Below are 25859 nucleotides of genomic sequence, written 5' to 3'. Positions count from 1 at the left end.
ACCTCCACCGGGAGGCCATTCCAGGCCTCCACCACCCTTTTAGGTTACTCCTAAGCCTATTCCCTCTTAACTTTGTCATATGCACCCTCATTCCAGAGCTCTCCTTCATTTGGAAAAGGCTCTCTTCCTGTACATAAATACCCTTGAGATATTTAAACTTTTCTATCATGTCTCCTCTCTCTCCCAGCGTATACATGTTGAGGTTCATAAGCCTGTCCCTATAATTTTTGCATTCAAGACCGCTTACTAATTTCGTAGCCGCCCTCTGGACCGACTCCATCTTTTTTATATCTTTCCGTAGGTGCGGTCTCCAGAACTGCACGCAGTACTCCAAATGAGGCCTCACCAGAGACTTATACAACGGCACTATCACCTTCTTTTTCCTGCTGGTCATGCCTCTCTTTATGCACCCAAGCATCCTTCTGGCTTTGGCAGTCGCTTTTTCTACCTGTTTGAAAGCTTTAAGGTCGTCAGACACAATCACCCCCAAGTCCCACTCTTCCTTCGCACACTGAAGCACTAAACCCCCTATACTGTACCGTTCCCTCAGATTTTTGCGACCCAAGTGCATGACCCTGCATTTTTTGAGATTAAACCTTAGTTGCCAAATATCGGTCCATTCCTCTAGCTTTGCTAGGTCCTTCCTCATGTCATTCACACCCTCCAGGGTGTCCACCCTGTTGCAGAGTTTAGTATCATCCACAAAGAGACAAACCTTACCAGACAGCCCTTCTGCAATATCGCTCCCAAAGATGTTAAAAAGAGCCGGCCCTAGGACCTAGTTATCTAGGTTGGTTTGTTATTTACAACATGGATCTGCTGAGCACTGATGGGGTCTAAAGTGCATACTATCTGGATGTCATCTGCGTATACAAATGCTGTGCGGTCCCCAGATTGTGAGAGAGTTGGGGTGGGGGGAAACAATATGTTTAAAACAAAGAGCAGGGGTCAATATGGATCCTTGTTGGAATCTGGAAGGCGGCAAAAAAGGCTCCAATGAAGTGTTGTTCAATTGAACTATATAGTAACAATTTGAGAAGTATGAGGAGAATCAAGAGAGGACCATGTCTTTAAGTCTAAGTTGACATAGCCTATCAAGAAGAACAGTGTGGTCAAGGGGATGAAACTTGATATACCACCTTTCTGTGGTTATTTATTTATTTATTTAGCACATTTATACCCTACTTTTTCCCAAAGTTTTGCAGGCACAAAGTGGCTTACAATGTACTGATGAGGCTAACGCCAGACCAGTTGTTATACAATTACAATCAAATCAGATAGGATAGAAGGAACAGGGTAAAAAAAGAAAAAGGGAAAGGTTAAAGAGAGTCTAAAATGGTCCACAGATATGTTATTAGGAAGGACTTTAGGTTATATGTTGAATCCTTAAAGAAGGCTTTCCGAGATAGGCTGGTCCTAGGTAGATTCCCAATGCTGAGACGGTTCTGGTTTGTTGAACAGCTCTCGGCAAGGCGTTCCATAATTGGGTGGAAGTGGAGATAAAATCTGCCCCAGATGAGTGGTGAAGCGATCCGTTCACTCTATGGTGTTTAGACGCAATTACTAAGTGGTCCCAAAGGCGCTGCTGTAATGCTCAACAGGTGGTGGTCAGGACAGGAGACTATAGTGATCATGCGGCAGGCTGGGTGGAAATAGGCTCAGACAGAGTACGTCAGGGGGAGTCCCGGAGAGCAGAAGAAGTTAGCAGCCTGGAGGAACAAAAAGATGCTCGCAGTAGTTGGCCCAAATGAGCTTCCTGCAAAGCTGGAAATGCAAGAGCGCTAGACAGCAGTAAGCTCAGCACCGAAGTGTGCCATCGCGCCAGATCCATGTGGAAGGGATAACCGGAGGCTAACGGAGGCTCTCAGCTGGAGGTCGACAATGCCGGGAGACAACTCGCCCGGCCACACAGCTGAGCGGCTCTCAATGTAGGCGGGGCCCTGGACGCGAATGGATCCGACGTCAACACCTCAGAAGAACAGGGACAGTAGTGTGCCTGGAACAGAAGGTAAGCTGGTCTTCGCACTCTGGCACCTGCAACTGTATAGACGAAGCAATCAGGCTGTCTGCCGGTTACTGATATGTCGGCGATGAGCAATGACAGCTAGTTGCTCCCTATGATAACATGCTCCAAAACAGGTGACAAGATGAAAATCAGATCTCTGCAGTACCTAATGAAGCCGGAACGAACAAAATCGGGTCAATTCACTGCCAAACAACGGGTGAGCTCCGAGATGGTATCTGGAGCTAACAGGTCTTAAGCCCATTAACCAGCGGCCATTTTAGAACTACAATCAAAGCTATTTACATATTATATACAAGAACGTATTTGGTACCTGGGGGAATAGAGGGTTGCCCAGAGTGACAAGGAGCTGCAGTGGGAGTCAAACCCAGCTCCCCAGGGTCAAAGTCTGCTTAACTAACCACTAGGTTACTTCTCCCTCAATTAAGTCAAAGGCCTTGGATAGCTCCAGAGAGAGAATAGAACCGATTTTGAGTGGTCAAGGTGGTAGTGTATGTACGTAATGACACCTAGTAGTGCTGTCTCGGTGCTATGATATTGCTTGAAGCCAGTTTGGTTTAGGTGCAGTACATATGTCTTGGTGAGAAAATTTTGAAGTTCGGCATGTACAACTGATTCTGCAATTCTTGCAGCAAAGGGGGCGGGGCGGTAGTTGTTACAATTTATGGCTGGTTAAGTGATCTAAGTTTTGATCTTATGGCTAGTTTCCAATTTTGTGGAATGTGTTCATCTGAAAGACTGATGGTAATCATGGATAGAAAAAAATGGGTTAAGATAACCCAAAAACCTTTTACTAGGCATGAAGGTACAGGGTTGTGAGGAGATGTGTAGGTTTCATACGTCTGATGACTTTAGTGAGATGCACTGAGGAAGGAACATTTAAAGTAGCAAAGAGTTAAAAGGTAATAAACTGGGAGAGGAGGGCATCGTGGAAGTAGCCTGGAGGAAAGGAGAGACAGGGATATGATATGATACAGACATTCAAATATTTGAAAAGTATTAATCTACAAACAAACAATTTCCAGAGACAGGAAGATGGTAGAACTAGAGGATATACATTTAGGTTACAGGGGAGCCAGCTCAGGAATAATGTCAGGAAGTATTTTTTTTTTTTATTATTTTATTTATAAGTTTTAACAGATTATTACAAGAACACTTGTAAATGAAAAAATGGAAAAAAGTATACATATTTTTCATAGGAAAATCAATATATAAGAAAACTACTTAATCTCGTCCATTTCAAGTCCACAATTTGGGAGAAAAAACAAGGTACAATTCCAGGAAAATAATTTTTTCATGAATACAAGATCAAGAAAAAAAAAAAAAAAAAAAAAGAAGAGAACATAACATGCCTTATATTCCTTTTTACGGAGTAGATGTAGACAAAGCCTGGAATTGCTGGTCAGGAAGTATTTTTAACGGAGATGGTGGTAGATACCTGGAATGCACTCCTGAGGGAGTTGGTGGAGATGAAAGCAATACTGGAATTCAAAAATGTGTGGGATAAACTCAAAGGAATTCTGTATAGAAGGCATGGAACCAAACAAGTTTGGCGGTGATTAGATGGCAACACCAGTAAGTAGGCAGCAAAGTCAGTACTAGGCAAACTTCTACAGTCTGTGCCCTAATCGTGGCTGGACAAATTCAGCTTCAGTAACTGGAAAATAAGGCCAGTGCAAGGCAGATTTCTATGGTCTGTGTCCTGAAAACGGCAAGTACAGATCAAGATCAAATATACATATGTAGTAATCATACCTTATACTATGAGTTAATCTTGTTTGGCAGACTGATGGGCCATACACGTCTTTATCTGCTGTCATCTACTATGTTACTATGTGGGTGTACTCGGAAAGAGTATTCTGTAAAGAAATTATTTTATTGGCAAGTGATCAGCTAGGGCTTATGCTGTGGGAACAGAGTTAGAACACTCTTTCGGTGAGTGTGAGGTGGTGTTTTCAATATCTTGTAGAGTGTGGCAGTAGTGCCTGATTATTTTGGTAGTATAGTAGGTTTTCTTAGCTTTAAGGAGGGCTAGTTTATAGATGAGTGTAGTATCCTTATAGATAGTGAAAAAAGCAGGAGAATACTGGTGTCTCCAAAAATGTTTTGCTTGTCTTGGTTGTCGTTTTAGATCTGATGTGTACCAAGGTTTGCTACATCTGTGTAGTGTATTAAAATGGAGTACTATAATGGGGGCTAAGATATCGAGGGAGGCTTGGAGCGAGCTGCTCCAAGACTTGATCTTGTCTCTCTAAGGAAAGTTGTTAGCAACTGTCAGCAGTTAGGTTGCATTTTTCCAATAATGAATAACTAAGATCCCTATATTTTGTGGGTGCAGGGATCTGCTTAATGGAGGAATAATCAATGTGTTAGTGAAAGATATCAAAAAATGGTCTGTCCACGGCAATAGGAGAGGGCTTTTAGAGAACAGAAGATAAGGGCAGGTAAGAGAATTAGGTCCAGGATATGTTCGCCTGTGTGAGTAGGACTAGCTAAATGCTGTATAAGATTAAGATCAGAGAAGAAAAGTCCTGAGCAAACGGGGAGGTGTCATCTAAATGAATGTTGAAATTGCCTAATATGATTGGGCATGAGTTAATACAATGGTCAGTTAATAAGCCCTGAAAAGAATGTGAAGAGGGAGGAAGCGGGTGATATACAAGAAGGGCATCTAAGGGTGGAGAGGTACCGAGTCTGAACTGTGGAGTTTCTATAAATGGTTGGAAAAATGGCCAAAACTGAGTTGTAAACTTGACAAATTTCTGCAACACCACTGCCAGTTTTCTCTGTTAAATGTAAATTTTAAATAGCCAGGAGGGGAGACTTGGTTAATATAGGCAGCGTCAGCATCTGAAAGCCAGGTTTCAGTGAGATAGAGGACATCTAGTTTACAGTTCAGAATGAGGTCACCATATAGCTCAGCCCAATTCCTTATACCTTATTTAACTGTACATTTAATTTGCCTTCAATTTAGTCAGTCAGCTATTTATCCCAATGACTATGTCCCACATAGCTTGTCCATCTATGTGTCTTAATTGAACTTGTCCCCTCGGCTTTCTATTAAGACGTTTCATTGTATCATACTGACATTTTGAGAATTATATCCATGTTATTTGACTGTTCGAATGCACACCTATTCATGAGTATCATTTGTATAGAACAAACATCATGTTTGTCATAATACATGCCTATTCAGTAGTTTCATTCATTTTGTGCAGTCATTGAATCATATCTATGTTATATGAATGTTATGTTACATTCTTCATACTGCCTATTATGATGTATCATTTGTACTCTGTTGACATTTTTCATATTTCTATTTATGATTGTTCTACTATGCTGCTTAATATGTATATTTCTGTTATTATATCGTATTACTCCCATTTCTAGGATTCAATTTGCCATCTTCAAGTTACCTTATTCATTGTATTTAAACTTGTGTTTGATCATTTCTCTATCATTATGCTCTTTAAAAAATTATAAATATTTTATTAAGCTATACGTGCTATGCAAATAGATGGGAAATGTGGGGTACAAATTTAACAAATAAATAAATAAATATAGCACCTTGGGTAAATCTCTTCAGAAAAGTAGTTAATAAATCCCAATAAATAAGTAAACTGGAAGATGTACCAGTAGATGGCACTGAAGCACTACAAATAATCTAGGACACGAGAAAAAAAACACTTGGCAGTATAACAGTTTCTGTAAGTAAATTTCTTCATCCACTTCAAAACAGTTTATGATACTTATTTAAATGAGCTTCTAATATTTCACAAAATAGATATAAAAACAACTTAAACATGTTAGGCTACCCTTTCCTTAAGCAAAAGTCACACTGCAAGATTTTTTGGTCAAGCTGTCATAAAACAGCACAACCTTTACTCTTGCTTTCAGCTTCTTGATTGCAATTCCCCTTGTTAAAATTATGGACTTAAAGGCCCAGATGCATCAACCAAACGTAAAAAAATCTAAAACGTAAAAGTCCCTAATGAATTTGAAAAAACGAAGAATGCACCAAAAAACCAAGTCGCACATGTTCGGTTCAGTATTGTAAAGTACAATGCATTACTACTACTACTACTTAACATTTCTAGAGCGCTACTAGGGTTACTCAGCGCTGTACAGTTTAACAAAAAAGGACAGTCCCTGCTCAAAGGAGCTTACAATCTAAAGGAAGAAATGCATTAAACTGGTGTAATCCCCGTCGGTAATTGGCCCCTAAAGCATGCGCAGAGCAGCCAAACGTTATGCTGGCTGCTCTGCGCATGCTACAAACGTCAAAACAACAACAAAAAAAACCAAAACACAAATAGGTTGCAGGAGCGTCCTGTATGGACGGCCTGCCCGAGGTCCCCGCTGCTCTCCGCTTCCCCCTGCAGCATAAAAATCAAATTTTAGCAGTCCCGACCCCCCTCCCTTCCTTTCTCTCTACGCCTTCTCTCACAGCTCCTCCTCCCGCCATCCTCCGCCGCCCCCCCCCCCCCGCCTTACCGGGCCCGCGCAGCACCTCTGACCTCTGTGTGAAGGCGCTGCACGGACAAGAACAACATCTGATCGCCGCCGAGTCTTCAGGACGTCTCTCCTTTCCTGACCTGGGCCTGTCCTCGTCTGATGTAAGTAACCTACGTAGGTTACTTACGTCAGACGAGGGCGGGCCCAAGTCAGGAAAGGAGAGATGTCCTGAGGACTCGGCGGCGATCAGATGTTCTTCTTGCCCGTGCAGCACCTTCACACAGAGGTGAGAGGTGCTGCGCGGGCCCGGTAAGGCGTAGGGGGACCCGGTGGAGGGGGGAGCAGAGGATGGCGGGAGGCGGAGCTGTGGGAGAAAGAGTAGAGAGAAAGGAAGACAGGAAGGGAGGGGGGTCGGGACTGCTAAAATTTTGATTTTTATGCTGCAGGGGGAAGCGGGGAGCAGCGGTGACCTCGGGCGGGGGGGGCATGGGGCGGAGGATGGTGGGAGGCGGAGCTGTGAGAGAAAGAGTAGAGAGAAAGGAAGAGAGGAAGGGAGGGGGGTCGGGACTGCTAAAATTTTGATTTTTATGCTGCAGGGGGGAGCGGGGAGCAGCGGCGATCAAGGGCGGGGGGGGCAAGGACACACACAAGGATGTGTTAAGACATGTCTGTATGACAGCTCCGGCCTTAACGACAGCTCTGACCTCACGTTAAATATATCGCGGTAAATGATTCAGTGCAATCGACGGTATGATTAGTGCATCCCGAATTGTCCACATTACAATAGTAGTTACTCGTTTGCATTCTGTTTTCGTTAGCTGCTAGCGTCGTCGGAAAATGGCCTTTAATGCATGCTACGGTTAAAAATTTCTTCGTTAAAGGGTCGTTAAAGTTTAGTGCATCTGGGCCTTAATGTGATCTTCCTCAACAGAGTTTTCACATGGCTTCATAGGTCCTGAAAATGCAGAAACTTCTTAGCCTCATTCAATGTCATTAAACTTAAAACTGTGTATGATACTGTGTACTCTGAAACCTCTTGTTTTTGTAGCATGCAGAAATACCCATTCTAATATTCCTTATTAGAATACAAATTATGTTCAATGTCAATTTTTTGCTTTGTTTATAATTATTAAAAATTTCAAATAATGATCTTTGACATCACCAGGATGATTTCTGCTTAAAACTTGATTTCTTATGCTGGTATTTTGACTATTACTTCAAAACATGATGAAAGCATGAAGGGCATGACTCATGGAATTCTTTACAATCCCTTTTCTGTGTTTATGTATATACACACATCTGTCTTGTTTCTTTGACCTGAGGGGAGAAGGGAAATAGTAACACAGAGGGGCATAATCAATCAGGGGCACCAATCTATAAGGGCGGCAATCTCTAATGACGGCCCCGTTAAGCGGTGTACCCGACCGTATTATCGAAACAAGATGGCCGGCCATCTTTCGTTTCGATAATACGGTCGGGGCCAACCAAATCTCAACATTTGGGCCGACCTTAGAGATCGCCGGTGTTAGAGATGGCCGCCATTGGTTTTCGTCGATAATCTCAAACCCGGCCAAATCCAAGCCATTTGGTCGTGGGAGGAGCCAGCATTTGTAGTGCACTGGTCCCCCTCACATGCCAGGACAGCAACCGGGCACCCTAGGGGGCACTGCAGTGGACTTCACAAATTGATCCCAGGTGCATAGCTCCCTTACCTTGGGTGCTGAGCCCCCAAAACCCACTCCCCACAACTGTACAACACTACCATAGCCCTTAAAGGGTAACGGGGGGGCACCTAGATGTGGGTACAGAGGGTTTCAGGTGGGTTTTGGAGGGCTCCCATTTACCACCACAAGTGTAACAGTAGGGGGGGGTGGGCCTGGGTCCACCTGCCTGAAGTGCACTACACCCACTAAAACTGCTCCAGGGACCTGCATACTGCTGTGATGGAGCTGGGTATGACATTTGAGGCTGACATTTGAGGTTGGCATTGAGGCTGGCAAAAAAAAATGTTTTAAGTTTTTTTTTTTTAGGGTGGGAGGAAGTTGGTGACCACTGAGGGAGTAAGGGGAGGTCATCTCCGAATCCCTCCGGTGGTCATCTGGTCAGTTCGGGCACCTTTTTGAGGCTTGGCCGCAAGAAAAAAAACGTACCAAGTAAAGTTGCCCAAGTGCTCGTCAGGGATGCCCTTCTTTTTTCCATTATCGGCCGAGGACGCCCATCTCTTAAGCACGCCCAAGTCCCACTTTCGCTATGCTTCCAACACGCCCCCGTGAACTTTGCTCGTCCCCGCAACGGAAAGCAGTTGAGGGCGCCCAAAATCGGCTTTTGATTATGCCGATTTGGGCGACCCTAAGAGGACACCCATCTCCTGATTTGTGTCAGAAGATGGGTGCCCTTCTCTTTAGAAAATAAGCCTGTGAGCGTCTAAATGGCAGATGACGTTTAATGTGAGCAAGTGCAAAGTGATGCACGTGGGAAAGAAGAACCCGAACTATAGCTACGTAATGCAAGGTTCCACGTTAGGAGTCACCGACCAAGAGAGGGATCTAGGCATCGTTGTTGATGGGTTAAAACATTCTGCTCAGTGTGCTGCAGCGGCTAAGAAAGCAAAGGAATGGAATACAAAAAGGGGGATGTTATAATGCCTTTGTATCAGTTCTGTTCACCGCATCTGAAAAAAAGATATAGTGGAATTACAAAAGGTGCAGAGAAGGGCGACGAAATTGATAAAGAGGATGGGATGACTTCCCTATGAGGAAAGGCTGAAGCACCTAGGAGAAAAGATGGCTGAGCCAAGTGAACTCCACAACAAACAAAATGTTCCACTCAATGTGGAAACTTAAATGCCTAAAACCTTTCTTCCCGAGGGAAATATTTCGTAACCTAATACAATCAATGGTACTAAGCCATGCAGACTATTGCAACGGAATCTATGCGGGATATGTAAAGAACAACTTACAAAGAAACTCCAGACCGCTCAAAATACAGCAACCAATCTGATATTTGGCAAAACTCGATTTGAAAGTGCCAAACCCCTCCTAGAAAAACTACACTGGCTTCCAATCAAACAACGAATCTCCTTCAAAATCTGCACCCTAGTCCACAAAATTATCTACGGCGAAGCCCCAGGATACATGATAAACCTCACTGACCTATCAAACAGGAAAATAAACAGATCATCTCGAACATACCTAAACCTCCACTACCCAAACTGCAAAGGACTTAAATACAAAACTAAGATTTGAAACAGAGTGGACACCTGGGAGGGAGTGGAAAACATGAAAAAAGATCTGCGGAAGCTAGAAGAATGGTCTAAGGTTTGGCAATTAAAATTCAATGCGAAGAAATGCAAAGTGATGCACCTAGGGAGTAGAAACCCACTAGGGACGTATGTGTTAGGCGGTGAGAATCTGATATTTACTGAGGGGGAGAGGGATCTTCGGGTGATAGTATCCGAGGATCTGAAGGCGACGAAACAGTGTAACAAGGCGGTGGCCGTAGCGAGAAGGTTGCTAGGCTGTATAGAGAGAGGTGTGACCAGCAGAAGAAAGGAAGTGTTGATGCCCCTGGCAAGTCGTTGGTGAGGCCCCACATGGATTATTGTGTTCAGTTTTGGAGGCCGTACCTTGCTAAGGATGTAAAAAAAATTGAAGCGGTGCAAAGAAAAGCTACGAGAATGGTATGGGATTTGCGTTCCAAAACGTATGAGGAGAGACTTGCTGACCTGAACATGTATACTCTGGAGGAAAGGAGGAACAGGGGTGATATCATACAGACGTTCAAATATTTGAAAGGTATTAATCCACAAACAAATCTTTTCCGGAGATGGGAAGGCGGTAGAATGAGAGGACATGAAATGAGATTGAAGGGGGGCAGACTCAAAAAAAGATGTCAGGAAGTATTTTTTCACAAAGAGAGTGGTGGATGCTTGGAATGCCCTCCCGCGGGAGGTGGTGGAGAAGAAACGGTAACGGAATTCAAATATGCATGGGATATACATAAAGGAATCCTGTGCAGAAGGAATGGATCCTCAGACGCTTAGCCGAAATTGGGTGGTGGAGCCGGTGGGGGGAAGAGGGGTTGGTGGTTGGGAGGCGAAGATAGTGGTGGGCAGACTTATACGGTCTGTGCCAGATCCGGTGGTGGGAGGCGGGACTGGTTTTTGGGAGGCGGGGAATAGTGCTGGGCAGACTTATACGGTCTGTGCCAGAGCCGGAGGTGGGAGACGGGGCTGGTGGTTGGGAGGAGAGGATAGTGCTGGGCAGACTTATACGGTCTGTGCCCTGAAAAAGACAGGTACAAATCAAGGTAAGGTATACACATGAGTTTATCTTGTTGGGCAGACTGGATGGACCGTGCAGGTCTTTTTCTGCCGTCATCTACTATGTTACTATGTAACCTATGCATCTAGCTTCTCCTATATAAGTACAACTATGGAATTCATTGCCAAAAGCTGTGAAAACAACCTACGATCACCTAAACTTCAGGAAATCACTAAAAACCAACCTGTTCAAAAAGGCATACCCCACCGACCCAACATAAATGCCTACACTCTGCAACACAGCAAAACAAAAGCTCGTAATGGTCACTCTATATCCTTCTTTCCTTCGATCCCCACTGTACCCGAAACACATGTACCTTTATCGGACCACATCACCACCTTGTACTTGTTTCTCTACCGGAATAGGCGAATGCCTTTACAGTACTATGTAAGCCACATTGAGCATGCAAATAGGTGGGAAAATGTGGGATACAAATGTAACAAATAAATAAATAGATAAGGTCCATCCCGTCTGACCAACAAGATACCATATATAATGAGTTTATGATGTGATCAGAGCAGAGAAAGAAGTCTTGCCCAGAACTGGCTTTGCTGCCCAATTAGTAGTGTTGCTACCTAATATCCGCTGAGCTTCTTGGGATTCATTCCTTCCAATCAGGATTCCTTTGTGTTTATCCCACGCATTTTTTTCATTCCGTTACCATTTTCAACTCTACCACTTCCCATGGGAGGGCATTCCAAATACCTACCACCCTCTCGGTTAAGAAATACTTCCTGACATTATTCCTCAGTTGGCCCCCTTTCATCTTCAATTCATGTCCTCTAGTTCTACCACCTTTCTGTCTCTGGAAAATGTTTGTCTGCGAACTTATACCTTTCAAATATTTGAACATCTGTATCATATCACTCCGGTTCCGGTCTTACAGACATCTTACCTAAGTTGGTAGGGAGCCATAAGGTGGGCCTCTTAAAAGGGTGTAATGTGGTATCGAATGTGAGGAAGCTATTGGCAGCAAAAGAGTCTAGAAGCAGCACTAGTGAGTTTTGATATTGAAAAGGCATTTGATAATACATTACAGGATTACTTAAGGTAAAATCTAGCTTCCTTGGTTCACAACCTGCTTCTCCCCCTACAAGGCTAATTCTTCTTGTGCTTTGCCTTCTTATCTTCCCCGCTTCTAACTTGCAGGTAAACACTGCTACTATTTGGGTTTCTGCGAGGTACTTGTGACCAGGAGTGGTGAATGTTGGGAACATAATACTGGGCTAGACGGACCACTGATCTAATCCAGTATGATGACTATTTGTATGTTTCAAGGGCAGACTAGAGCCATGGCATCAAGGGAAAATAGTCCATGGACTTCTTTCAAGAACAGGTGCCCTACAATACTACCATAACACTCATGCAAAAGGACTATAAACAATTTGCTAACAGAATGCAGAACAGTAATGAGTAATTTTTAAAAACAAACATTTTAAATCTCCTTTGCTCCAGGTTTGGCAGTCTAGGCTGCAGTATATTTGTGTCATGGGGAAATTGAGGGCAGAGCATTCCAAGGCTATGGCTAAATGGGAAAAGCTGTGAGGCCTTCTTGTGTCTTTACATTATTGATGTTCTATTTAGATTGTGCTTTTTATCTCCCCCTCCCTTCTCCCACCCCCTTTTTTCTTTTCTTTTTTTTTCTCCAGGAGTTTTGTTTAGGGGGGGGGGGTCTCTGTCTTGTTAAAATACATAAAGTGGAGCTGTACTTTGCTCTTGCTTCCTGCTGAATTACAAAAAAACAAGCACTTTAGTTAAGAGTAACAAGGGACACAAGAAAAAAAAAGATAAGCTTAAAAAAAAGGTTAAATAATCTTGCAAGAAAAAAAGCGAATGAGCAATTAGTCTACATTACTGTAAAACTAATTTTACAATGTACAAAAAAGAATATGTTCAAACACTCACCACGCCAGCAGTCAGAGATGGAGCAGACTGTCCAAGCGATTGGTTTCTCATTCGAACCAGATTAGTAGTTTCTCCAGATGGCTGCCATATCAATTGTCCCACACCACTGTGTATACTGTTTGATAAAGGAAGTAGCTGCTTTCCTTTAGAAACAAAATGAAAGAACTTACTCTCATAGTCTCTTATTGTAATTTAATTGTAAATGTAAACTGATTTGTCCTTATAAGAACATAAGAATAGCCATACTGGGTCAGTGGGTCAGATCAATCCTGCTTCCAACAGTTGCCAATCTAGGTCACAAGTACCTGGCAGAAAACCAATTGGTTGCAACATTCCTGGCTGATCCCCTAGCAGTAGTACCACAAGATTATTGCTAGGGGATCAGAACCACCATTTTTAAACTTGGAGTTGAACAGGGTGGGAACGGAAGGGGAATGCTCACACCCCAACCCTCTAGACCAAAAGGGTTTACCTGCGGGAAACTCCAAAGGTTGGGGAAGTCCAGGGAGGTAGAAGAGAAAGGTTGAAAACAGGTGGGGAAGGATTGGAATTAGAGAGGGGTGTTTGGAGTGAGGATCAAATTGGAGGGGAGGACAGATAACCTATCACAGCTTTTATCTGGTTCTGGATAATTGAAGGGCAGCCAAATATTCAATGTCAGTGCCCAGACATGGCCCATCATTGAGTATCTATCTGGGTCTAACTTAGCCAGCAACAGTTCATCTCTGCCAGCTGAATACTGACCAGTAAAACAAAACTTGTACAGAAATAGAAAACCAACACATACTCATGTCTACAGTCTGGGATTTATAGGAGATCTCTACTATTAGAGACTGACTTGGATTTAGTGGGAGTCATAGAGAAATGGTACATGGAGAACATTGACTGCATACAATTATATGAGCTATAATCTGTTCAAGAACAAATGATGTAACATCGGGGCACGCTAGGAAGGAAACATTCCTTGATGAAATCAAGGACAGCTTTATGGAGCAGATGGTACAGGAGCAGACAAGAGAAGGAAAAATTCTACACCTAGACCTCAGCGGAGCGCATGATCTGGTGCGAGAGGTAATGGTGCTGGGGCCGCTTAATAACAGTGATCATACTATGATCGAATTTGATATTAGCTTTGAAGTAAGAATACATAGGAAATCAAATATGCTAGCGTTTAACTTTAAAAAAGACTATGATAAAATGAGAAGAACGGTGAAAAAAAAAAAAGAGGAGCAGCTGCGAGGGTCAAGAATTTACATCAGGCGTGGATTCTGTTCAAAAACACCATCCTGGAAGCCCAGGCCAAATATATTCCGCGTATTAAAAAAGGAAGACAGAAGACCAAACGACAGCCGGCATGGTTAAAAAGTGAGGTGAAGGAAGCTATTAGAGCTAAAAGAAAATCCTTCAGAAAATGGAAGAAGGAACCGACTGAAAAACAGCATAAGGAATGTCAAGTCAAATGCAAAGCACTGATAAGGAAGGCTGAGGGACTTTGAAAAAAAGATTGCGTTGGAGGCAAAAATATAGTAAAAATTATTTTAGATATATTTAAAGCAGGAAGGCGGCAAAAGAATCGGTTGGACCGCTAAATGACCGAGGAGTAAAAGGGGCGATCAGGGAAGACAAAGCCGTAGTGGACAGATTAAATGAATTCTTTGCTTCGGTCTTCACCGAGGAAGATTTGGGTGGGATACCGGTGCCAGAAATGGTATTTGAAGCTGACGAGTTGGAGAAACTTAATGAATTCTCTGTAAACATGGAGGATGTAATGGGGCAGTTCTACAAACTGAAGAGCAGCAAATCTTCTGGACCAGATGGTATTCATCCCAGAGTACTGATAGAACTGAAAAATGAGCTTGCGGAGCTATTGTTAGTAATATGTATCGAGCGTGGTACTGGAAGATTGGAGGGTGGCCAATGTAACGCCAATTTTTTAAAAAGGTAACAGAGGAGATCCGGGAATTTATAGACCAGTGAGTCTGACGTCGGTGCCGGGCAAAATGGTAGAGACTATTATTAACAACAAAATTACAGAGCATATTCAAAAGCATGGATTAATGAGACAGTCAACATGGATTTAGTGAAGGGAAATCTTGCCTCACCAATCTACTACATTTCTTTGAAGAGGTGAACAAACATGTGGATAAAGGGGAGCCGGTTGATATTGTGTATCTGGATTTTCATAAGGCGTTTGACAAAGTACCTCATGAAAGACTCCAGAGGAAATCGGAGAGTCATGGAATAGGAGGTAGTGTTCTATTGTGGATTAAAAACTGGTTAAAAGATAGAAAACAGAGAGTAGGGTTAAATGGTCAGTATTCTCAATGGAGAAGGGTAGTTAGTGGGGTTCCCCAGGGGTCTGTGCTCGGACCGCTGCTTTTTAACATATTTATAAATGACCTAGAGATGGGAGTAACTAGTGAGGTAATTAAATTTGTTGATGACACAGTTATTCAAAGTCGTTAAATTGCGGGAGGATTGTGAAAAATTACAAGCGGACCTTACGGGACTGGGCGTCTAAATGGCAGATGGCATTTAATGTGAGCAAGTGCAAAGTGATGCATGTGGGAAAGAGGAACCCGAATTATAGCTACATCATGCAAGGTTCCACGTTAGGAGTCACAGACCAAGAAAGGGATCTATGTGTCGTCGTTGATGATACGTTGAAACCTTCTGCTCAGTGTGCTGCTGCAGCTAAGAAAGCAAATAGAATGTTAGGTATTATTAAGAAAGGAATGAAAAACAAAAATGAGGATGTTATAATGCCTTTGTATCGCTCCATGGTGCGACCACATCTCGAATATTGTATTCAATTCTGGTCGCCGCATCTCAAAAAAGATATAGTGGAATTAGAAAAGGTACAGAGAAGGGCGACGAAAATGATAAAGGGGATGGGACGACTTCCCTATGAAGAAAGGCTAAAGCAGCTAGGGCTGTTCAGCTTGGAGAAAAGGCGGCTTAGGGGAAATATGAGAGAGGTCTATAAAATAATGAGTGGAGTTGAACGGGTAGATGTGGTCTGTTTACGCTTTCCAAAAATACTAGGACTAGGGGGCATGCGATGAAGCTACAATATAGTAAATTTAAAACGAATCGGATAAAATGTTTCTTCACTCAACATGTAATTAAACTCTGGAATTCGTTGCCAGAGAATGTGGTAAAGGCAGTTAGATTAGCGGAGTTTAAAAAAGGTTTGGACAGAGTAGCCTAGTGGTTAGTGCAGTGGACTTTGATCCTGGGGAACTGAGTTTGATTCCCACTGCAGCTCCTTGTGACTCTGGGCTAGTCACTTAACCCTCCATTGCCCCTGGTACAAAATAAGTACCTGAATATATGTAAACCGCTTTGAATGTAGTTGCAAAAACCTCAGAAAGGCGGTATATCAAGTCCCATTTCCCTTCCTAAAGGAAAAGTCCATAGACCATTATTAAATGGACTTGGGAAAATCCACTATTTCTGGGATAAGCAGTATAAAATGTTTTGTACTTTTTTGGGATCTTGCCAGGTATTTGTGACCTGGATTGGCCACTGTTGGAAACAGGATGCTGGGCTTGATGGACCTTTGGTCTTTCCCAGAATGGCAATACTTATGTACTTATGAATAGCATCCACACGATGTAAATGTTTGACCTTTGCAGCTGCTCCTCTTAATCATTTTTTTTTGGCCTATTCTTCTCGTTTTATGTTTTAACTGTTTTATTGATGTCACAGTTTACAACATACATAGATCAATAAACATATACTTAATACAGATCTCTGTCTTCTTTAACAAAACCTTTAACTGGAGTGTCATCAAACTTTTCTGTGAGTTTTCCTCCCTTTCCCCACCCCCCATCCCCCCTATACCCTTGCTTTAATGTTTGTCACATCAACATAATTCCAATAGTCATACATATCATTTTTAACTTTCCGTTCCTCCCCCCCCAGTGAGTGTGTTCACCAATAGGCTGCGAGCTCTGCCTGATAGAGCCTGCACATACGGTTCCCAGACTTCCCAGAAGCGTTGTTTACTTCTAGGACTACTGTTCATAGCACGTGCTTCCATCCGCACCAGGGAATGAAGCGAACTCCTCCACTGCCAAAAGGATGGTCCTATTTCTTGTGTCCAGTATTGTAAAATACATTGTTTCCCAATAATGAGTGCCTTATATATAAATAAGCTTTCTTTGTATCGCATAATTGACCCACTTCCCCTCAGTCCTAGCACAACAGTTTTAGGCGTGAGCCCAATCTTCTTATGCAGCAGAGCCTCGCAATATTCCAGCACTGGACCCCAAAACTTTTTAATAACAGAACATCCCCAAAACATGTGATACAGTGTTGCTCTCTGAAAATTACATTTACTGCAATGTGTTTCTTGCAGTCTACCTGCATAATAAGCCTGTATGGGAGAGAAGTATGCTCTCAGAATGATTCTAAATTGTATCTCCCTATGTCTGGCACTAGTCACTTTATGTACAATCTCCTTCAATGACTGGGCTATATCTCCACTGCTAATCTCTACCCTCAAATCCTCAGACCATCGTCTAGCCACTGCCTCATAGCTGCGGTACGGGGCAATCATACTTAACTGTTTATACAATGTTGACACCGAAGTCTGTTCTCTTCCCTGAGGCAGAAACAAATTCACCAGTAGCTCATACATCCCTTTATCACATTTTTCTCTACGTAAGTGCTCAATATAGCTATGAAGCTGATAATAATCATACCATGTCACATTCTCTACTCCCACCATATCCTCTAAAGCCTCCCTGGATATAGCCTTCCCCGTGTCTTGCATAACATCTGCCACTAATACCACTCCTTCCTGTGCCCACTTGATAAATTTCGGGTGAGCATTCCCTGGTTCAAATGCTCCATTCCCAACTAGTGGGAGGAGATCCGTACACCGTGGGTTCTTATTTAGTCTCCTCAATATGTACTGCCATATACTTCGCATTGGGTGTAATAAAATATGATGGCGCCATTCCTTAGGTAACATTTTACCCTCAACATGTAACATATAATAGGGATGATATGGTCTAAACAATGCACACTCAATATTCCATGCCATATGCTCTTCTGTTTCCAAAACCCAATCCGCTAGGTGCCGAGCCAAACAGGCCCAATTATATTGTTTAATATCGGGCAGCCCCAAACCTCCCTCTGTCCTTTTCCCATAAAGATAGTCCAATTTAACTTTAGCCTTTTTCCCACTCCAACAGAACCTAGACATCATTCCTCGAAGCTTCTTTATATCTTTAGTCTGTAATACTATGGGCAGCTGTCTTAGTACATACAGCCATTTTGGAAAGAGCATCATTGTATACAAACCAACTCGCCCACTTAATGTTATAGGTAGCCCCTCCCATACTGCTAATTTATGTCGCGTATACTGCAGTAACTTATCGACATTCTGTCTATATAATCTACTCAGATCTCCGGTTAGTGTTATGCCTAGGTATTTAAACTCCTTATTCTCCCATCTCAGTAGAAACTTTCCCTTCTATTGCTCCCTTACCGTATTGGTTGTGGGCAATCCCTCTGATTTTTGAAAATTCAATTTAAATCCCGAGAAAGCCCCATATTCTTCAAAAACCTCCATCAAGACCGGCAGCGATCTCTCCGGTCTAGCTAGATGAACCAAAATGTCATCGGCAAACGCCGAGATCTTAAATTCTCTGGTTCCCAATTGTATACCTTCAATCTCAGTGTTACCCATAATTTCCCTGACCAAGGGGTCCAACGTGATAGCAAAAAGTAAAGGGGACAAAGGGCATCCCTGTCTGGTTCCTCTATTAATTACAAAGCTTCGAGAGTACGCTCCGTTGACCAACACTCTCGCCATAGGGTTCTTATATAATATGGAGATTGCTTGTGTGAAATAGCCTTCAAAGCCATACGCCCTTAATGATGCAAACAGGAACTCCCACTCAACCCGATCAAACGCCTTTTCGGCATCGAAACTGATCAAGAGGGAATCCCCACCTTCCCTGCGCACACTCTCCATTGATGCCAATATCAGCCTAATATTTTTCCCACTCTGTCTCCCTTGCACAAAGCCTACCTGAGGGGTCGCAACTATGCTCGGTAACACTTTTGCCAATCTCGAGGCCAAAATTTTAGCCAACAACTTGGCCTCATAGCTAATCAAAGAGATTGGTCTATAAGAATCTGGTAAGGTCGGATCTCTCTCGGGTTTCGGAAAGACCATTATGTCCGCAAGTCGCAAAGACTGCGGAAGTTCCCCTAATTCAACTGATCTATTAAAGGCCTTAGTCAAGGGGTCTCCTATGTCCTGCATTAAGATTTTATACAATTCAGCCCTAAATCCGTCTGGCCCCGCAGCCTTATGTAATGCACTGGCTTTTATTTCTCTAAGGACCTCCTCCGTCTCAATCGGTTTGTTTAGCTCCCTCTTCTGTTGCTCTGAGATCTTTGGCTTAGTGACATTCTCTAGATATATATCAGGATCTAAATCATCATCATCATTTTTAGCATATAGCCTAGCATAGTAATCCCTAAACACATCTCGTATCTCTATGTCATCATGTACCAGGCCTCCCCTCTGTGTCTTAACCACCAACACTCTCCTCTGCCCCTTCGCCTTCCTCACTAGACCTGCCATCATCTTCCCTGGTTTGTTGCCAAACCTATATAGTTGATATCTATAGTATTCAGCAGATTTACTTGCTCGCTGATGTAACAGCTCATTTAGGGCTACCTGGGTGGCTAATAATTGTTCTCGGGTATGATTTGCGGACTTTTGTCCATACGACCTCCTCAATTGCACCAACTGTTCCCCCAATCTGATGATCTCTCGATCTCTCTGTTTTTTCTTTCTGACACTGTACGCTATAATCTCACCCCGTAAAACAGCCTTCCCAGCTTCCCAGAACAGTATCGGTGTATCTACATGAGATGCATTATGTAGTGTATATTCTTCCCATTTCCCCCTAATATATGTCCAAAAGTCCTGATCATAATACAGATCCATGGGAAATATCCATCTAAACTGTCTTTGTGAATTCTGATCTTTAAATTCAATAAATATTGCCGCATGATCCGATATAATCGTAGGGTCAATTGCAGCCTCTGAGATGCCTGCAAAGCTTGCTTCATCTATCAGTAGGTAATCTATTCGTGATTGCGTGTGGTGGGCTCTAGAGTAGTGCGTATAGTCTTTGGTATTTGGGTTTAGAACCCTCCACACGTCAACCACTCCCAAGGCTCCACACATCAGATTGATACCTTTATCCATCTCCCCTATCGCACCTGCTACATTATGTGATTTATCCATGGTGGAATCCGCTACCACATTGAAGTCCCCCCCAATTATCTTCTGCGGAACATTAAAGTGCTGTATCTTGCTGATGAGAGTATGGAAGAATTTCTTACAGTACACATTAGGGGCATAAATATTACTGATAAGGTATGTAGTGTCATTCACCTTGACCTGTGCCAGAATGTATCTCCCTTCAGGATCAACACACATCTGCCTCACCTCGACCTGGAGGGATTTGTGGAACAATATCACCACCCCGGCCTTCTTCCCCACCGCTGGGGCCTCCAACACTGTCCCCACCCACCAGGTTTTGAGTTTGTCATGCTCCTGAGACGATAAATGTGTCTCCTGGAGGAGTGCTATATCTGCCTTTTTCTTTTTAAGACTATGAAGTATTTTCTTTCGTTTAATGGGGGATGAAATACCTCCCACATTCCAGGAGTATACTTTTAGTCCCATCAATCTCCTATATCTCGCTCTTGCATCAACATATGTTCCACATCTATAGGTGTGCAGTCATGGTGTCCCAGCAGCACCACTCCTACTATTCTTTTCATCAGCCACTCATCATTCAACTCACTCACATACCTCTTCTGACCCCATATACCTAATCGAAATTCTGTTAACCAAACCCTACATTTCCCCCATCCTCCCACCCACCCCCCTCCCTCCCCCCTATCTCCCATCCTTTAAATCCTCCCTCCCTCCCTCCCTCCTGTTCAAAGAACTAGTCACTTATTAACACCTGCACTCACCCTGCAGTTACCATTTACCCATCCAACCCTTTCCAGGCCCCGCAACCTAACCATTCACAATTTTACAGGTCACTTCTCATATACCAGTCTTTGATCATCTTCTTTTGCATCGGCCAGGAAATAGATCAGCGATTCCAAGCTGGATCTCAGTTCTATGTGATCATTCAGCCGTATTCTGCAGGTCGCCATGCCATGCCCATAAGTCTGCAGAAATCCAACATTGTATTCCGCGGTCCATATCTGTTTCCCCTGTTGTCATATTATGTATTGTCTCGTCCGTAAGACCCCTTATCTTCAAGCTCTGTTCATATCATACAATAAGTTACATCTCAATCCTTCAGTATTCAAGACTTGGAGAACTTATGTCAGCTCCCCTAAAGTAGCTCTCCATGTTTATGTCCCAAATAATCCACTGTCCTGAGTTTATCCACTATATGCTTCTATAGTTGTATCCTTCCTTCTGGAGGGTCTATTCACCCCCATGTTGTTGGATATATGCTTTAGCTGCTTCAACTGTGTCGAAAAATTTTGTGGCTCCATTAATCGTGAGGCGCAGCTTAGCAGGATATAGAAGCGCAAATTTTATTTTTTTGTTGAAAAGATCCGTACATAAAGGCGCGAAGGACTTCCTCCTCATTTGCACCTGCTGTGAGTAATCCTGAAAACAAAGGATCCTCTTATCTTGATAGGTGAGGGTACTACCTCCTCGTATCGCGTCCAGAATATGTTGTTTATGACGAAAGTTCAGAGATTTTAATATGACCACTCGCGGCCTGGTCACTGGCTGTCGCGGAGGCCCAACTCTATGAGCCCGTTCAACACAAAATCTCTGTAATTTGTCCTCGATGTGTAAAGACTGTGGCAGCCATTCCTCTAGAAAGGTAGCCAGATCTTTATCCAAGAGCGATTCTGGAAGTCCAACCAGACGCAGGTTATTTCGCCTGCTCCTGTTCTCCAAATCATCGATCTTTGTCTCCAAATCCTGTACCCGCCGCTCTAATTTCTTATTAATCTCCTTCTGCGCCCCCAGTCTCCTCCATCTCTGAAATCCGCTGTAAACCTTCATCTAGCTCCAGATTCATACTATCAATACGCTCATGAGCCTCCTCCGTCCGATCAAACAGTTGCTGAAGTTTCTTATCCAACGCCGCCTCGACCGCTGCTGTTACCTCGGCCGTAATCTCCGTCAGCCATGCGGATCCCACCGCTAGTTCTCCGGGATCACGCTGGTCGGCCATCTTGTTATCAGGCAGTTTCGATTTGTCTCGCTCTCTCCTCACCGTTTTCGCTGCCATTCTGTTGTTCTCTGCCTGATCTTTGATCACTAATCGTTCTCTCACCTTATATGAGCAAGGCTGTAGCGTTTCGCACCTTGGGTACGTCAAATTATCAGATTTTCAGGTGAATGTGCGCGGAGCCTAGCTTTCCAGCGTCAGCCCTGCACCATGGCGTCACGTGACCTATTCTTCTCATTTTATCGTAGTCTCCTTTTTGTAAGTTAAATGCTAATGTATTGGATTTTCTGTGTGTAGTTACTCCAGATATTACATCAAATCTCATCATGATATGATCACTGTTATCGAGTGGCCCAAGCACCTTCTGCATCAGATCATGCACTCCACTAAGGACTAGGTCTAGAATTGTTACCCCTCTTGTTGGTTCCTCGACCAGCTGCTCCATAATGCAGTCTCTCATTTCATCAAGGAATTTTACTAGCATGCTCTGATGTTATATGTCCTCGGAGAAACATTAAAAACATGAGAACTGCGGGGCTTAAGAAGGTACATTGGGCTAATATAAGAACATAACATAAGCACTGCCATGCTGGGACAGACCGAAGGTCAATCAAGTCCAGTATACTCTTTCCAACAGTGGCCAATCCAGGTCACAAGTACCTGGCAAGATCCCAAAAGAGTAAAACAGATTTTATGTTGCTTATCCTAGAAATAAGCAGTGGATTTTCTCCAAGTCCACCTTAGGCTTATGTACTTTTCTTTTAGGAAATTAGCCAAACTCTTTTTTAAAACCCTACTAAGCTAACTGCTTTTACCACATTCTCTGGCAACAAATTCCAGAGTTTAATTACACACTGAGTGAAGAAATATTTTCTTCAATTTGTTTTAAATTTACTACTTAGTAGCGTCATTGTGTGTCCCCTAGTCTTAGTACTTTTGGAAAGAGTAAACTAGTGATTCACCTGTACCCATGCCACTTCACTCAATATTTTACAGTCCTCTATCATACTTTCCCTCGGTCATCTCATCTCCAAGCCGAAGAACCCTAGTTGCATTAGCCTTTCCTCATAGGGAAGTCGCCCCATCCCCTTTATCATTTTCATCGCCCTTCTCTGATTTTTGTCACCCTTCTCTGGAAAACAGGGACTATAACCTCTATTTATACTACTGTGATATACAGACCTCCCTCACAGGCAAAGGAAACAGAGATTTAATTGAACACATTACAAAACTAGTATGAAAGGTGACATGCTTATTGCTAGGCAACTTCAATCTGCAGGATGTTCATTGGGACAGCCTGGCTGCTGTGTGTCTAGAAGATCATGGATTCTCTATGGGGAGAACTCTCCCAGCAACTGGTAACTGAACCTTGAGGTAGGGGAGCAATACTAGAGCAGATGCTTATGAAGGAAGAGTGTGTCCAATGCTGTACTGGGTGATTATCTAGGATACAGTAATCACAGATAGTATGGTTCAGTATTAGAGCACAAGCAGTGGAAAGTTCATTTAAGAGTAAGGATTCCAGTCTTATAAAGTCCTCATGTCCAATCACTTAGGTGAAGATCCTCAGACTGGGACTTTGAGGCTGAAAAGAACCCTAGAATTTCACTATGTGGGAAGGGTGAACAGTTTTCAACTTCCTGATGTAACTCCCTCACTGAATGGGATCGGGTTCACCAGGCACTGTTCTATGAATGTACCTTCATTGTTCAAGGGGATAGGAAGAAAATCACCTTAATGTTATGTGAAAGGCAATATATCAAATGCTCAATAAAACAAAACTAAAATGGGTCTGCAGATGTCCATGGATTATCTTACTCTAGAAGATGGTGTAGCTTCTCCTACATCCTTTCTCCGATTGGTCCCTAAATACGGACCTCTTGGAGTCTTTCTCCCTGCCTTCCTGGTACAAAGTGTCTGGGAAGGGTAAAATCTCCAAAGAAGCTGACATTTTGAGGGCTCTGAACTTCCTAAACAGTGGGCAAAGTTGGGGACACCATGGTCAGGTACCAGATAGTAATAGCGGACTATGTCATATTCTGTGATCTACATCTTCATCCCATAGGAACAATTCTTGAAGTTCAAAAGCTGGTCAGTCATGATGAAAAGAGTTTCAGTAGGGCTTAACTCAATGGCTGAGGATGAAGAAAACTAACGTACACAGGTTTTTCATGATGCAGCACAGGAAAGGAAAAAGGAGGAGAACAAGAGAGGGCAAAATCTGCATCCACACTCTTTTGGTTTTTTAATTTGTTGTTTTGTTTTTTTGTTCGAAAAGAGCAAGGTCCATAGTAGCATTATTAGGTATCATCATCCTCTAGTGTGGCTGACTCCATCCTGTCATCTCAGAATTATAATGTTCGCTTATAATAACATGTTTGGAAAAATTATGGAGTCCTTCTTAAAATCAGCTTACAATTCAAATTAAGTTCAAATCAATTCTTGTATACCGCTAATATCCCCTTTCCAGGGTTCAGTGCGGTTTATATTCTAGGTGAAACAAAAGCAAATAATATTAGTGTGAGGTTTGACAAACATTAGAGACCACTGGATTAATACATGAGACTTACCTGTCAGAGAGCTGGCCAAGCTGCCCCGCCGTAGTTTGCAGTCATCCTGACTAAGTTGACGGTGCAGTTTTGTTTTCCCAGACGAAGAAAATAGGTCAGGATTACTGAGTTTTCTGAACAGTAGTGGAGTAGGCCCTGTCAAAGCCTCCTAGAAAAATAAAAAGAAATCAAAGTTTTAAAAAAAATCTTTCACATACCATGAATCTATCTAATGAAGATGCTAGATTAATAAAGAGTACTCTACTTTTTGGAATAAAACTGAATTTTATTAGTAAAATATACCTCATATTTAAAAAACAAAAATTACATTTAAATCTTATCACAACGTGCAAAATCTACACTCACACACTCATAAAAATAATGGTTCTATCACAGTCATACATATAGACCTATCTACAAAATACACAGTAAAATCTAGTCATACCTGACAATTTCCTTTCCTTGAGTTCTGCTAGACCAAGCATTATGTACCTTCACCAGCAGATGGAGGCAGAGAATCTGAGAACTTCCAGGGATATAATCAATAAAAAGAGCGGTATAGCCTGGAACTAGTCGGTATGTAAGCACCAAAGCCAAATCAAGAAAAATTTACATATACACACTTGGAACCACTCAACCGAAACTGCGCTTACTAAAGTCTCCAATGACCTATTACTGGCTAAATCCAGAGGTCAATATTCCATCCTCATTCTTCTTGATCTTTCCGCTGCTTTTGACACTGTCGATCACAGCATACTTCTCGATACCCTGTCCTCACTTGGATTCCAGGGCTCTGTCCTTTCCTGGTTCTCTTCCTACCTCTCCCTCCGCACCTTTAGTGTTCACTCTGGTGGATCCTCTTCTACTTCTATCCCTCTGCCTGTCGGCGTACCTCAGGGTTCTGTTCTTGGTCCCCTCCTCTTTTCTATCTACACTTCTTCCCTTGGTTCATTAATCTCATCCCATGGCTTTTCCTACCATCTCTATGCTGATGACTCCCAAATCTACCTTTCTACCCCTGATATCTCACCTTGCATCCAAACCAAAGTTTCAGCGTGCTTGTCTGACATTGCTGCCTGGATGTCTCAACGCCACCTGAAATTAAATATGACCAAAACCGAGCTTCTCATTTTCCCCCCCAAACCCACCTCCCCGCTCCCCCCATTTTCTATTTCTGTTGATGGCTCTCTCATTCTCCCTGTCTCCTCAGCTTGAAACCTTGGGGTCATCTTTGACTCTTCTCTCTCCTTCTCTGCTCATATCCAGCAGACCGCCAAGACCTGTCGTTTCTTTCTTTACAACATCCGTAAAATCCGCCCCTTTCTTTCCGAGCACTCTACCAAAACCCTCA

The 25859-nt window shown here is 42.9% G+C and overlaps 1 protein-coding gene across 1 annotated transcript in view; it reads right to left on the bottom strand.

Annotated features, from left to right (window-relative positions):
- The window catches only part of MAST2 (microtubule associated serine/threonine kinase 2), a 624140-nt gene that overhangs the window by 558020 nt on the left and 40261 nt on the right, over positions 1–25859 (bottom strand). Inside the window, exons 2-3 of the mRNA XM_030208366.1 lie at positions 24530–24677; positions 12706–12848 (exon numbers count right to left, since the gene is read on the bottom strand). Of these exons, the coding sequence (XP_030064226.1) occupies positions 12706–12848; positions 24530–24677 (291 nt within the window). The remainder of the gene's footprint in view (positions 1–12705; positions 12849–24529; positions 24678–25859) is intronic.

This window comes from Microcaecilia unicolor, chromosome 6, assembly GCF_901765095.1.
Source record: "Microcaecilia unicolor chromosome 6, aMicUni1.1, whole genome shotgun sequence".
NCBI classification, from domain to species: domain Eukaryota; kingdom Metazoa; phylum Chordata; class Amphibia; order Gymnophiona; family Siphonopidae; genus Microcaecilia; species Microcaecilia unicolor.
The sequence above is the reverse complement of the archived record's forward strand: the minus strand, read 5'-3'. Positions and strand labels throughout refer to the sequence as shown.